The sequence below is a fragment of the Agelaius phoeniceus genome, chromosome 2 (genome assembly GCF_051311805.1).
Source record: "Agelaius phoeniceus isolate bAgePho1 chromosome 2, bAgePho1.hap1, whole genome shotgun sequence".
Lineage (NCBI taxonomy): Eukaryota > Metazoa > Chordata > Aves > Passeriformes > Icteridae > Agelaius > Agelaius phoeniceus.
In genome coordinates this window covers 27,156,027-27,168,741 of record NC_135266.1, presented here as the reverse complement: position 1 = coordinate 27,168,741, position 12,715 = coordinate 27,156,027, and the positions used below count along the sequence as shown (strand labels likewise).

At 43.5% G+C, this 12,715-nt stretch overlaps 1 protein-coding gene across 2 annotated transcripts in view; it reads left to right on the top strand.

Annotated features, from left to right (window-relative positions):
- The first annotated feature begins 304 nt into the window (after window positions 1-304).
- RASA3 (RAS p21 protein activator 3) overlaps window positions 305-12,715 on the top strand; it is a 130,152-nt gene continuing 117,741 nt past the window's right edge. The window contains exon 1 of one of the 2 annotated variants that reach the window (XM_077173357.1): window positions 305-578. In XM_077173357.1, the coding sequence (XP_077029472.1) occupies window positions 524-578 (55 nt within the window). In that variant the 5' untranslated portion in view covers window positions 305-523. The remainder of the gene's footprint in view (window positions 579-12,715) is intronic. The other variant, XM_054654573.2, reaches the window with a different exon arrangement.

Here is a 12,715-nt window from a genome sequence, read left to right as displayed (position 1 = left end):
TTGCCGGGCCGCGCTGCCCGCTGGGGGTCCCGGCCGGGCGCGGATGCTGCAGGCCAGGCCGTGCCGGGCCGTGCCGTGCCGTGCCGTGCCGGGCCGTGCCGTGCCGGGCCGTGCCGTGCCGGGCCGTGCCGTGCCCGTACCGTGCCTCCGTGCTGCGGGGGGCGGCCGCGCTCCAGCTGTTGCCGCGCTCCGCGCTCCCCCGCGCGCTCCCCCCGCCCGCCGGGCAGCGGGCCAATGAGCGCCGCAGCCGCCGCCCCGCCGGCCAATGAGGGGGCGGCGGCGGGGCGGGCGCTGCCAGCCCGCGGGGGGGGGAGGCGGGCGCTGCGCTCCGCTGGGCTGCGCGGCCGCTCCGTCCCTCGCTCGCTCCAGCCCGGTCGCGGTGCGTCCCGAGCCGTCCGGCCGTCCTCCCTCCTTCCCGTCTGCCGGAGCATCTCGCCTGCCTCCTCCTGCCCGCTCCCCGCGCCTCCGCGGCGGCGGGGCTCCAGCACTGCTGAGCGTCAGGCGCAGCGGCGGCGGCAGCACCATGGCGGTGGAGGAAGAGGGGCTGCGGGTCTTCCAGAGCGTCAGGATTAAAATTGGTGAGCGCGCGGGGCAGCGGGCAGGGAGCCCCCGCTGGAGCGGAGGGCGGCGAGGCGCCGAGCGCCCCTTCGCGCTGCCCTGGCTCTGCGTCCCGCCGCGGGAGCGCTGGGGGCGGCGGGGCGGGCGGTGCCCGCGGCCCGGGGGGGCTCCGCGGGGCTGTGCGGGGCGGGCGGCCGGTGCCTGGGAGGCGGCCGGTGCCGCGGGGACGGGCGGGCAGCGCCGTGCGTCCGGCAGGCGAGCGGCCCCGGCGGCTGTCCGGGCGGTGCAGGGTATTCGGCGGATTTCGCTGTTTTGGGGGTTTTTTGGTTTTTTTTTTTTTTGCTTGTTTTTTTTTAGGGTGTTTTTTTTTTTATTTTATTTTATATTTTTTTTTTTTAATTTCTTTTTCATTTTTGTTGCTAAGCTGCGCTGTAGAAGTTTGAAGGCGGCCCCCGGGTCTCAGCACTGTGTGTCACTGGCAGGGCTGATGTGCAGCCGGCCCAAAAGCGGCTGTGTGCAGGAGCCGCTGTGTCAGCCCCTGCCCTCGGCGAGGGGGATAGGCAGGGGCTGCTGTCGCTCCCTCACGGCTTCCTCCGACTCGCGCTTTTGGAGATTCGCTCTTCTTCTTGTGTTGAGCGAGTTCCAAACCACATTATTAGAAAGTAAGCGACAGATGTCAGCGAGCGGATTAAACTCTCCCTGGTCGAGTTCTGAGTGTGCCGGCTGGGAGGGAAATCCCTCGTTTCCGTAAGACAATCGGTCCCACATGCCGAGCGAGCGGTTCTCCTCCCCGGGATGGGGCGCGGGGGCTGCGAGCTCCCGGGGAAGTGGCGGAGTTCAGCGCCGGGCTCACAGCGGTGGGTACCGAGGGCGTGTGGCTTCCTAATAAAGCTCTTGAAAAAATATCCCTTTGCGTTTCCCTGCTTTCGGAAGCAAATTTGCAGCCTCCAATTGGCGTGTTGGATGAAACCGAAACGTGAGATTACGTAGAAAATCTCATTATTGTACAGTGGCGTTAGCATTTCAAAGAGATAATTGTTGGATCGTTTCCTCGTTAATTGTCAACAGGTAGTTTAGTGACAGCAGTTTTTAAGAATTAAAATTTTGTCATATAAACTAAAAATTACGTGTTTGTTTTATGTTCTCGTATACATCCAGAAAAGAGATTCAGTAAGCCTACAGAGTATGGACGGAGACTTGCTCTCTGTCTCTTTTCAAAGAGGGGAGGGGAATTTAAAAAAGGTCTTTTCACAAGGGAGAAATCCGGACACCATGCGAGTGATGATATTGCAAGTTGTTTCCATTTGTGATTTTTTAGTAAAAGGGCTAAGAACGCATCCCGCGTATAGGATGATGACTTGTGGCTGAGCTGTTTGTGTTTGATTAGTTGGGGTTTTCTTGAGAAGAAAACAGTGATGATCTTATACCTGAATGATTGAAGTCACGAGAGTGTGGGAATTTCTTTGCACTGTTGAGGAGATCGAATACAATAACAGCTGCAAAAGTCTTGAGATGAATCTCATTATGCCGCGGACTAAAGTTAATCCTGCTGCTGACTTCAGCTGTCGGAGCGGAGCACTTGATTACTGTAGAACCGCAGCAAGGATCCCCGCTGTTTTTTAGGCTGGATGGCGAGAGGAAAAGCCGCGAGCATCCCGACGCTTGGCTTGTGCCGCCGGAGCGGAAGGTGATTCCCGGAGCACGGGGAGGACAATGCCCGGCGCTGCGCCGCTGTTCCGCCGCTGCCCGCCAGGGGGCGGAGCCGAGCGCTCCGGCAGCCCCGGCCCGGCAGCCCCGGCCCGGCAGCCCCGGCCCGGCAGCCCCGGCCCGGCAGCCCCGGCCCGGCAGCCCCGCCGCCGTCTGCCACTCGTGTTCGGAAGTCACACTCCTCTCTGCAGCTGACTGTCTCTTGGGAAATTTTCACAAAAATAGGAAGTGGCGGAATTGCTTTGATGGGTTGAGGAAGTATTCCTTATGAGATTGGCCTTGTAAAGCAATCCTAATCTTCTAGAATTTGTACATGGAGTTTGTAGGCTCCCTACAGAAGGTCCTGTGAGTGGATCTGAAGGGAGGTCACGGACTCAAGGAGTTGTCAGGGTTGGAGGGGATGCTGTATGTCATCTACTCCAAACCCCCTGCCAAGGCAGGGTCACCTAGCATAGGTTATACAGCAAAGTGCCCGGGTGGGTTTTGAGTGTCTCCAGAGAGGGAGACTCCACGACCTTTCTGGGCAACATATTCCAGTGCTCTGCCACCCTCAGTGTAAAGAAGGTCTTCATGTTGAGATGGAATTTAACTGTGTTTCTATTTTTGGCTGTTTCTCCTCATCCTGTTGCTGGGCACCACTGAAAAGATGGTGAACATTGGAGAGACACTGCTTTTTTCAGCTATTCCCAATAGTACATTTCTTTTAGCAGTTCCCATTTATGGGTGTCTTGTAGTTTTCTCCCTTTTCTAGTGACAGGGGGCTTTAATCTTTCAATGAATAGGTTAAGAGAAAACTTATTTGAGGGCAAAAAAGAATTGTCATTTTCCATGTTTTGCTTTGATTTATCATACTGAGGAGATGGTCAGTTCTGTTCTTTGGGAGCTCGTTTCATAGCCAAGCTCTGTCTGATCTCTGACTTTCAGATATTCTGTGCTTGATCTGATAAGACATTTCCTTCTCTGTAGCACCTCTGCTGGCAAATCATGAATGGGGACACTGATATACAGATGTCCCTTAGAATAAACTGGATGAAATGTAGGATTGATTCGTTGAGGAATCAGTGCAAACAGAGTGGACACCCATGTTGGCATTCCTCTTTTAATGAGGAGGCAGATGCAGTTGGGAGGCTTTTGGCTGTGTAAAACATCTGTAGCCTGGAGATGTTTGAATGCCCTAATGTAGTGTACTGCTATGGCTGGCTTGTCCTGTATTTCCAAGAAGCTGCAGGTAAATGAAGGCATTTTCTTCTGCTTGTATAACTTGTTCTTTTGGGACTGATGGGTTGCATGGAATCAGCCATATTAAGCTAGGTGGGTTATTACATTCTGCATCTCTTAAGTGCTTCCATGTTCTGAGGAGTGTTGTTTCTAGTCAAGCTTGGATTTAGCTTGAGCCATCTGTCTCCTTTTTTGAAAGTGTTGAAACAGTTAAGTTTTGTAGGAAGCTGTGTGTTTGCCTCGCTCAGTTGAACTGATGATGGTGTGGCACCTCCTAAAGATGTCTCACTGAGATGCTGAACTTGGGGAGCAGCAATGTGAACTGTCAATGTGGGTAGCAGTGTTAAGAGGAGCTGTTACTGTGCTACCTCTTGTCCACTTTCTTTTGTGGTTAGTTGAATTGAAAGAAGTTAATGCCTGGCAACTTCTGCTCATGTTGCAAGGAAGTAATGTACAGTAGAAAGAAAAAAGTAATAGTTGTGTTAACGAATATGCTGTTCAGATGTCTAGTTGAAATTGATATATTTTGGCTTCCCATAACTGAAACCATTGTGCTTATGTCTTTTTTTTTCCTTAATTGAAAATTATTTTTACCGGAATCCCTTATACATAAACAAAACAATGTGTCATGTAAGACTAAACAAACACTTCCTATAAGATTGCCACTTTGAGGAAGTGTGCAGTGCTGATATTTCCATGAGTCAGTGTTTCAAAACCTGAAAGGAAACAACATAAGGCTCTCTGGCTGATGATTGGCTGGAAAAACTACAAAGAGTCCTTCTGCTTGACAACATGACTTTTGTTGTACTGTTAATATTTAATAAATATGCTGTACTTAATTGCTACTTTTTTTCTCCTTAAATGGCATCAACTATTAAACTTTCAGTTGAAAAAATAAAAGCTCATGTTTAGCGTTTCTGTTATTGAAAGCTGTATGCTGACTAGCAGAGAACCTGCTGCCAGATTTTACTTTGTGAAATTGTTTATACTTGAAAAATCTAAAGAAACAGCTCATTTGTGAATTTTCACTTTAGCAAGCTTTTCATGTCCCTAAAATCTAGTACTGTTATACTTAGGGGCATTTGGCTCTGCTTTAAAATAGTATTATTTCTAGCAGTAGTAGAGCTTGCTGTAGTTCTGTCTGATAGTTTGAAAGTAGCAATTGGGGCAGGAGGATGTTGCACACTGAGAGTGTACTGGGGCTGTAATATTATGAGAAGGACCCTTTGCTCATTGTACTTTTGAGCTGATAGATAGTAACAATCCCCTGGTGCAACATGAACACTTGTTGCAATTTCAGACATTCATGAACTTCTAAATATTTCTTTTATCATCTTTTCAAAGGGCCATTTTGTGGTTACAGGGTGAGGCCTTAGTCTGAAATGTGGGAATTCCAGTGGCAAAAGCTATCCTTAGCAGTAAGTGTGAGCAGAATCATGAAGCAGTGAAATATTTGTGATAAAAGTTGGCTCCTATCTGATGTAGGCTGGTGCTTCACACACAGCTTACCCTGTTCTAAACTCATTGTATTTTCTAGGAACTGTAAGACCTTGTTTATGTCCAGTTGACAAAATGAGTATGGTTGGCCTGTAGATATGCCATCTCTTTGCCTTTTATTCTTAGTGTGCCTTCTTTACCAATTAATGGAGAGCTGTGTAGTTTAAGACACTGTGAAAGCAATAAAACTTGTGAAACTGAGAGTGTTGGGTGAAGTCAGGCAGAGTACTTAGTTAAGTGCTAGTTTACTGGTGTTTAAGCAGGTCATTGGCCAAGAGAAGGTATTTACAGGCTTCCACCATTAAACTTGGTACAGAGTAAATGTTTGAGAGAGGTTCTGCGTTTCCCAGGCTAAGAAGAAACTTCTCTTGTCCCTGACAAATTTAAGGTCTCCCTTAAGTCTATTAATACTAAGGTTGTTCAGGGAAATCCATTTTGTCTTGAGATGTCCCTTTTAATGTTGTCTGCTGGGATTTAGTGCCTTAAGTGGTTACTTGTAGAAGTAATTACGACTAAATATGTTCATTGCATAATACTGTAAAAGGATTTATTCCCTTTTAAATGGGACACAAGGTTGTGGAATAAATATTTTTAGAATGAGAGAATTTTTCCCAGGTACTTCTCTCTCTCTTTCTCTCTCTTTCTCCTCTCTCTCTATATATATGTATTTATAAAAAAAAATTGGAAAACTATTTAGGAAGTGTGAAATGTTTCTTATAAAGATAACAGTGTTTTTTTCCGGTGTTTCTAAGTTAGAGGACCAAGAAGAAAAGAAAGGAAGAAAAGCTATTTGCATCTCACCCTGAATATATTCAAGACTTCTCAAGATCTTTTCTTCACATTAAAAAGTTAACAAGTACAGCTTAAACTGATGTTGCATAGGTGAAATAAAGTGGCAACTTAACATTCTTATTGATTGACTGTAGCAATGCTCATTAAGGCTTGAGTCTCACAGGCCATGGAAGATGCAGAATAAATTATGCAGATTTGTCACTGCTGGTTCAGTATTTGACATTGCTAGATTTGGTGGTGGCTGTGTTCTAACCAGCTTGTGTTCGGTGTGCTGAATGGAAAAGGTCTGGGTCCAGTGCTGTTTCTAGAGGCAGAGTACCCTGGCTGTTTATGGACTGTCAAGAACAGCCGTGGCTGGAGCAAGACCATATTTTCTGCAAGTGAGAGGAATAAACAGAGGTAGCAATGGAAAATGCTGCAGTGAATGCAGTTTTGAAGAAATAGATGATGCTTGTGTTTGGGGCTGCCAGCCTGATACCAAGCTCCATAGCATTCCATCCATAGCCTTATTTTAAGTAGAGAAGGATTCATATATGAGTGGAAGCCCATGTGTTTTGGTTTTTAGAGTGTGTAGAGGTAAATTCACAGGAGTGAATCTGTTAAATAGACATGCTCAGGGCCTTTGATGTCAATAAGCAAACTTGTTAGGATTTTGGTCTTCTTCTGGAGTTGGTACATTTGAAAGAACTGTTATTTAATCTGTCTCATCAAAAGTATTTTCTTGTCTCTTCATGGAAGTGATTCTCTGGTAGTAAGAGTACCAAATGCTCTTACATAAGGACATACAAGTGCTGGAAATCTTTCTCAGTTTTCCAGAAAATGCTTTTGAAAACTTCATTGCCTTGAATTACTCTTCAGACTGATTAATGGTTTTTTTGTATTTTTTTTCCACTATTTCACTATCATTGGTTAAAACCAGATCTTTAGTTCTGAAATTGCTGGGTTAGTTAGATGCCAATATTACCTTCTCCTGCTCTGTTTTTATGTGTCAGTTCTGCCCGATGCTGTTCTTTATGTATTGCATATTGTTTCCATTCTGTTTGATAGCTGCAGTCCAAAGCATGAAATCATGATATGGTCCCCCAGATTAGTCCCTTGGTGCTGTTGGGAAGGCAGATCTTGTCTTTCCCCTTCCCTGCTCATGTTGCTCCCAGCCATGAAATGCTCTTTGCACACCTGCTGTGGACCGATGCTCCTCTGCTCTCAGAAAAGAAAATCCAGTTCAATTTGCAAAGCAGAACCAAAGAATGCAACTTAATTTTCTTTTCAGGTTTAGTTTTCTTCCATTTTAGTGAGCTGTGCACTCCAGTGTTTGTCAGAGGTGTTTCTGGACAGGTGTCCAAGAGCTTGACTGGGAGTGTGTGTGTGTGGGAAATCGGAGGGGACAGCAGGTGCATCCCTTGCTTTCATGTCTGGGTACTGGTGATGTTGTGACACTGCCTGACTCCTTCTGTGCTCTTCAGTTCACTCCCTTTCCTTACTGTAGGTTTTCTTGATGATTTGTTGGATGCCAGTACACCAGCTTGGTCAGCTGCTCTGGAGAATAAATGTTAAAACTCCAGAGAGAATGGCAAGAAGATTATCTGACAAATTGATGTATCTGTATCTCTGACCTTCTGCTTGAGAACTACTTGAATTTCACACTCAGTTCAGGAGCCTTAGCTGTTTATGTAAGTTCAGGCGTTCTAGTTGGTGTTAATTAATAGTCAGGCAGGCTGCCCCATTTCTCCATCACACACTTGTCTTTTAAAGCTGAGGCACCTCATGTTGATTATCATATTTATGCTTAACAGAGCTTTCTCCTTTTTCTGCATCAAAGCAAGATTTCTGCTTATGCACTTATGTTGTCAAGCAATGTTGTCATGTGAAGTCATTTGTTGCACTGATGCTCCCGTTTAAGGAAGACCTCATGTAAACACTGGACAATGTTTCCTACACCAAGATTAGAAAATACATTTGAAAAACCTCATCAAAAATACCTTTGATAGTATTAATCAGGTTAAAATTCCCTCTATCCTTTCTCACTCACTGATCTCCATTACAGGAGTGTAAATTAGGAATAATTCTGTTAAAGCCAGTAATTGCACTTCTGTGAGTCGAGTTAAGTCTTTCAATATCTCATGTAGCAATTTTTTTTCTTGAAGGAGGTCAGGGAGGGGAAAGGATGAGGTAAAATCCACTTTGGGTTGTTAAGGAGTACTTAACACTTCTCATGTTGTTACAATGCACTTTGCAAACGGATGTGTTTGGAGAATAAATCTTACAGCTAGCTCTTCCGAGAGCCAGAAGCCTAGAATAAAATCAGAGGCTTGTAGACTTGGCTGCATACTGTAAAAGATCTAAATATCAGACAGTTGCATTGCTCATATTGATCTGACCAACAAATGTTCAGCCAGATATGTCAAAGGAAAATGAATGTGTGTGTGCTGGTGGACCATTAATGCTTCTGAGGAGCAAGTCACCTAAGGCTTATATTAATAGTCAAAACACGCATTAGTAAATCTTAATGCTGTGCTTTTAAACTTTCTAGTACTCCAGATTTATGTATTTTGTGGTTACACCAAGGAAAAGCTCAATCTTGGAGTTAATGAAAGGTTATAATTTATTAAGCAGAAAAGCTGATTGTGGACTCACCCATTCTAACCTTCTGATTTTACTGACATTTGCTAAACCTTATGAAATGTCTGTTCTTTAACATCTGATTCCTTCAGCGTGGCGGATTGGTGACTGAATTTAGGACCAAAATAAAAGCTTTGTTTTGGAGTAAAAACAAAGCAAATCTAACTTCCTTCCTCTCCCATCCTAACCTCTACCGGGGGAAAGGAAGTTCCCTGAAACTTCACATGTTGTTTTCCTCCTATAGAAGACTTTCTGGGTGAAAGTTTTGCAAAATGAGATGTGAAGCTTCAAAACTATGGAGAACTGCAATATTTTCCCCCTGTTTTCCTTTCTCAAATTTTAGTGGATCATTGCCCACTGTAAAACACTTCATATATTCAGTGGAAAGTTTGAGGTCTTTGAGGGCTGTTTGGGTTTTTTTTCCCCTTCTGCTTGAAAGAGAAAATATATAGTGTATCTGTATTTTTGAAGTCTCTTGAGGGAAGAACACAAATGTTGAAGACTTTTGAGGCTTCTGATTAATGTTTCTGCTGTTCAGTTTTCATTCCAGTCCTCTGAAGTATTATCATTTTTTTCTGCATTGCTGGAGACTTGTGCATTTGCAAGTTGTTACCTCTCAGGGAGCACTGGGGCAAAACGAGGGTTCCTTCATTAGCCCAGCAACTGAATCTTGCTGTTTGTCCCCTGTTGATGAGGTTTGTAGCTGTGACTGCATGGCCACTGGCTGAAATGGATTAGAGTGATGTGATGGTAAGAGGGTTTCACTTACTTCAGAATGACTGGTAGGTTTGAGCAGCTAGCATTTGATGCAAGTACTACCTACTGAAGTAAGGTAGGTTTGAGCAGCTAGCATTTGATGCAGTGTTTAATCTGCATAAATATGAATGTACTTTTACACACTGCTAGGAGGTGGATGCATGTTAGATGAAGTGCCTCAATTCTTCCATGTGCAATAAATGAATGAAAAGTTTCAAAACTGGGAAGAACAACTATTTCTGTGATGAGGGGGGGAGGGGAACACGGATCTGTGTTCCATAAGATGCATGCTTCAGGCTTAAGCTTTCTTTTCATATGTTACAGTGACTTTGGGAGGAAATATGTTTGTCTCTTTGTCTCTAAACTTGCTTATGAGGAGATTTCAAAATCCATTTAGAAGAAGTTTGCATTGAAAGGCCTGAGTTTGTGATTGCATTGAAAGGCCTGAGTTTCCTTTCAAAAAAAGGAAGATGAAACATTGGAGATGTTGTTACACAGGGAGCAGAAGGGTGTTTGAACTTGTGAAGGAGTTTTATTTCCTGGATTTTTAATCTGGAGTGTGTTTTCTTTTTTTTTTAAATTTATAGATGTAGGAATAAAAATTTTAAGTGACTGATAACTCGTTTTATAGCAATTTTGCAAATTTAAATTCTATTCAGTTCCAGTTGCATGGAAGGCATGTAGTGTAAGTCAACCTTACTGTTTTTTAAATTTTCCTTGCTTTTGAGTTCCATTCAGCTTTAATATTCCAAGTATTGGAAAATGGGTAACTTGAAATATTTACAGTTGTGCTGCTGTTATGACTGTTTATTCAGATTTCATATGTTTAAAAAAAGCAGCTCAAAAAACCAGATGAACTGGTGGCTGAGTTTTAAACTCCTTAAAAATAGGAGGGAAGGGAAGAAGTTTATTACTGTTTCCAATTCCTTCTAAAAATATTTCTGTTTACAAATTGTTTACAGCTACTTACTTCTGTTCAAGAACACTAGAAGAAAACAGTTAGTGGTAGCTTTTTACAAGGCTGGAGTTGATTCTTGCTTGTATTTCCCAGCTGGTGTCAGAGTACATCTGGAATCTATGAAATTCCTTTCTTTGTTCCTCATTTCCTGTTTCATTGAGTGCTACAGTGCAACATTCTGAAAGCTATTTCTCTTAGCATCTTCTAAGATGTGCATTTTAAACCAATTAGTGAGTTCTTAAAGGTAATTATACGTGCTTGTGTTTAATGGTGTAATTGAACAGTGAAATTGAACTGTATTTTGAAACTTCTCAGATGTTTTGTTGTCTTATTTCAGTGAAAAGTAGTTCCGTTGATTTATCTGGCTGTCGTTCAGCTTGTAGAATTGTAGGAAGGAGGGTGGTAGAAATAGAAGAAAAATCTGGTAGATAGTACAAAAGCTGCCTTTCTTAGTCTCTCTCTCCCTCCCTCTCTCCCTCCCCCTGCCCAGGAACAATCACCAGTTTGTAATGGAAAATTAGATCTATTTTGCAGGAGACACAGGGTGTGACATCCTACAGTTGCTTTTTGATTCTGGTTTGAAAGGCTGGTGACTGCTATAGAACACATGAACACAGCCTTGGAAAATTGAGCTCTGACACTGTGGCACAATGTGGGAGCTGTGTGTGCCTAAAACAAAACCAATCCATCCTCCCATATTTTAAGTTAGATTTACTGGTTGGGGTTGCATTGTTGCAGATAATTCAAAGTCAGTAAAAAAGAGAGATGCAGTTTTCCAACAGAATTGCTCTTATTTTTTGCAAGTAGTTGTTCTGTTCTTTCTGAAAAAAATGGTGCTTTTATGAATAGTTTATGTATCTGAGTGGCTGCCCTAAGTTTTATGGAACTAATGCAAGTTCTTCATAGTCCAGTGGTCCACTCTTCTCTTGTTGCCATTTGCCAGCTGTGAGTGCTGTTTCTGGGATTGCAGCTTTCATTCTTCGTGCTGTTACTAGTCATGAAAACTCTAGTGGTACAATACATGTTGAAAAACTTCTTCACAAAACACCTGCTCTTAAGATGAGACTTGCATTGGAAGCATTGTTTTTTCTCTTTATAAATGCACTTGCTGATTTGTTTTCCCTTCCAGTTTTGATTTGTGGAATATCTCTGAAATGGCGGCATTTGCTCTCTTGGAGAACTTAATATTGGGGAAATATTTATCTTCTTTTTAGCTGCTTTTAATACAATTTAGCAGATATAAGCAAGGAGTGCTAGCACTGAGACCTGTCACTCCTGTACAGATCTGATCAGTACAATTTCTTGTCTTCCTTTGATTTTTTTCAAATGTCCCTGACAGCAGATATATAAGTGATTACATGAAATAGGTTGTATATGGAGGTAGCTGCACATTATGTTTTTTTCTATATATTATAAGGAGCTGAGGGAAGAGCTAGTTGTTTCTCACAAGGTATGCAAAAATAGTGACAGAATTGTGAAACTCCAGCAGCTGTGTGTCTTTCAGCATATTATATGGGTACAGAACCATTTTTAAGGTTCTCACATCTTCTGCACTTATATAAAGGTAACTGTACTGCTCAGGATGTCTGAGAATTTGGTAAACCCAAAAGCCATTTTGCTCTGTAGGGGATTATTGTTGCTATTGGACTGTATTATGCCCTGTTTCAGGGATGCAGTAAAGGTCCTAGAAAACTTGCACCTGCTCTACTCAAGTCAGAGGAGCTGTACTCCTGTAAATTTTGTGCACTGCTGTAACTGTCAGTAAGGTCCTCATCTTGATCTGTGCAAATTCTCTGTAGCCTAGACCAAGTCTGGTCCTAGAGACTTCCTTCAGAGTACTTATCCTTGCAGCACTGGTTCATTAACCTATTAGTTCAGTTCCTCAAATGATAGGTTGCATTTTACCTCCAGGAACATAATGTTCAAGTTCTGAGTTTTGTGTAAAGTATTCCCTGGTACATAAGGGAAAGGACTCATCTGCTGTTTCTGCAAATGTTCTGTGGCCTGTTCCTCTTGATAAACTTGTAGTCATGTTTACAGCGTAGATATTTCATGTTTAAGACTTTGGCTGATGTTGCATAATATTCAAATTTCAAATTGTTAAGATACCTGAAGAACCACATTTGTGCTCTATTAGCATTTCTTGCCCTAAGTGTGAGGTAGGAGTTGACCAGCACTAGTCTTACTTCTGTAAATATTTGTCTTACCCTGTGTTTGTAGATTGTTCCACATAATTAAGTTTGCTGCATGCTGAGGGCCAGCAGCTCTTGGATGGCTCTGCTTGACCACTGTGAACACCAGAGTTCCCACTAACAGGAGCTCCAGGTAGTTACTGCAGAATAGGCTTAGGTGCTTCAGAGATGGTGATGGCTTAGAAAGGAGGTTGTGGTCAATAGTCACAAATCCAGCCCTGTTTAAAGCTGGGGAACTGTTGGTGTCCCCTCTCTCTCCTGCTGATGTGTAGAGCCAACCTCTGTGCTCTGTGGGGTGGTGCTTGCAATGGACTTCAGGAAATTGGTGTTGCATGTTAGAGTTGAGAGGAACTAGATTTCAAGATAGTGTGACTCTCCCTATTCTCCCATGGCTTTTTTATTTTTTAGGCCTACTAAG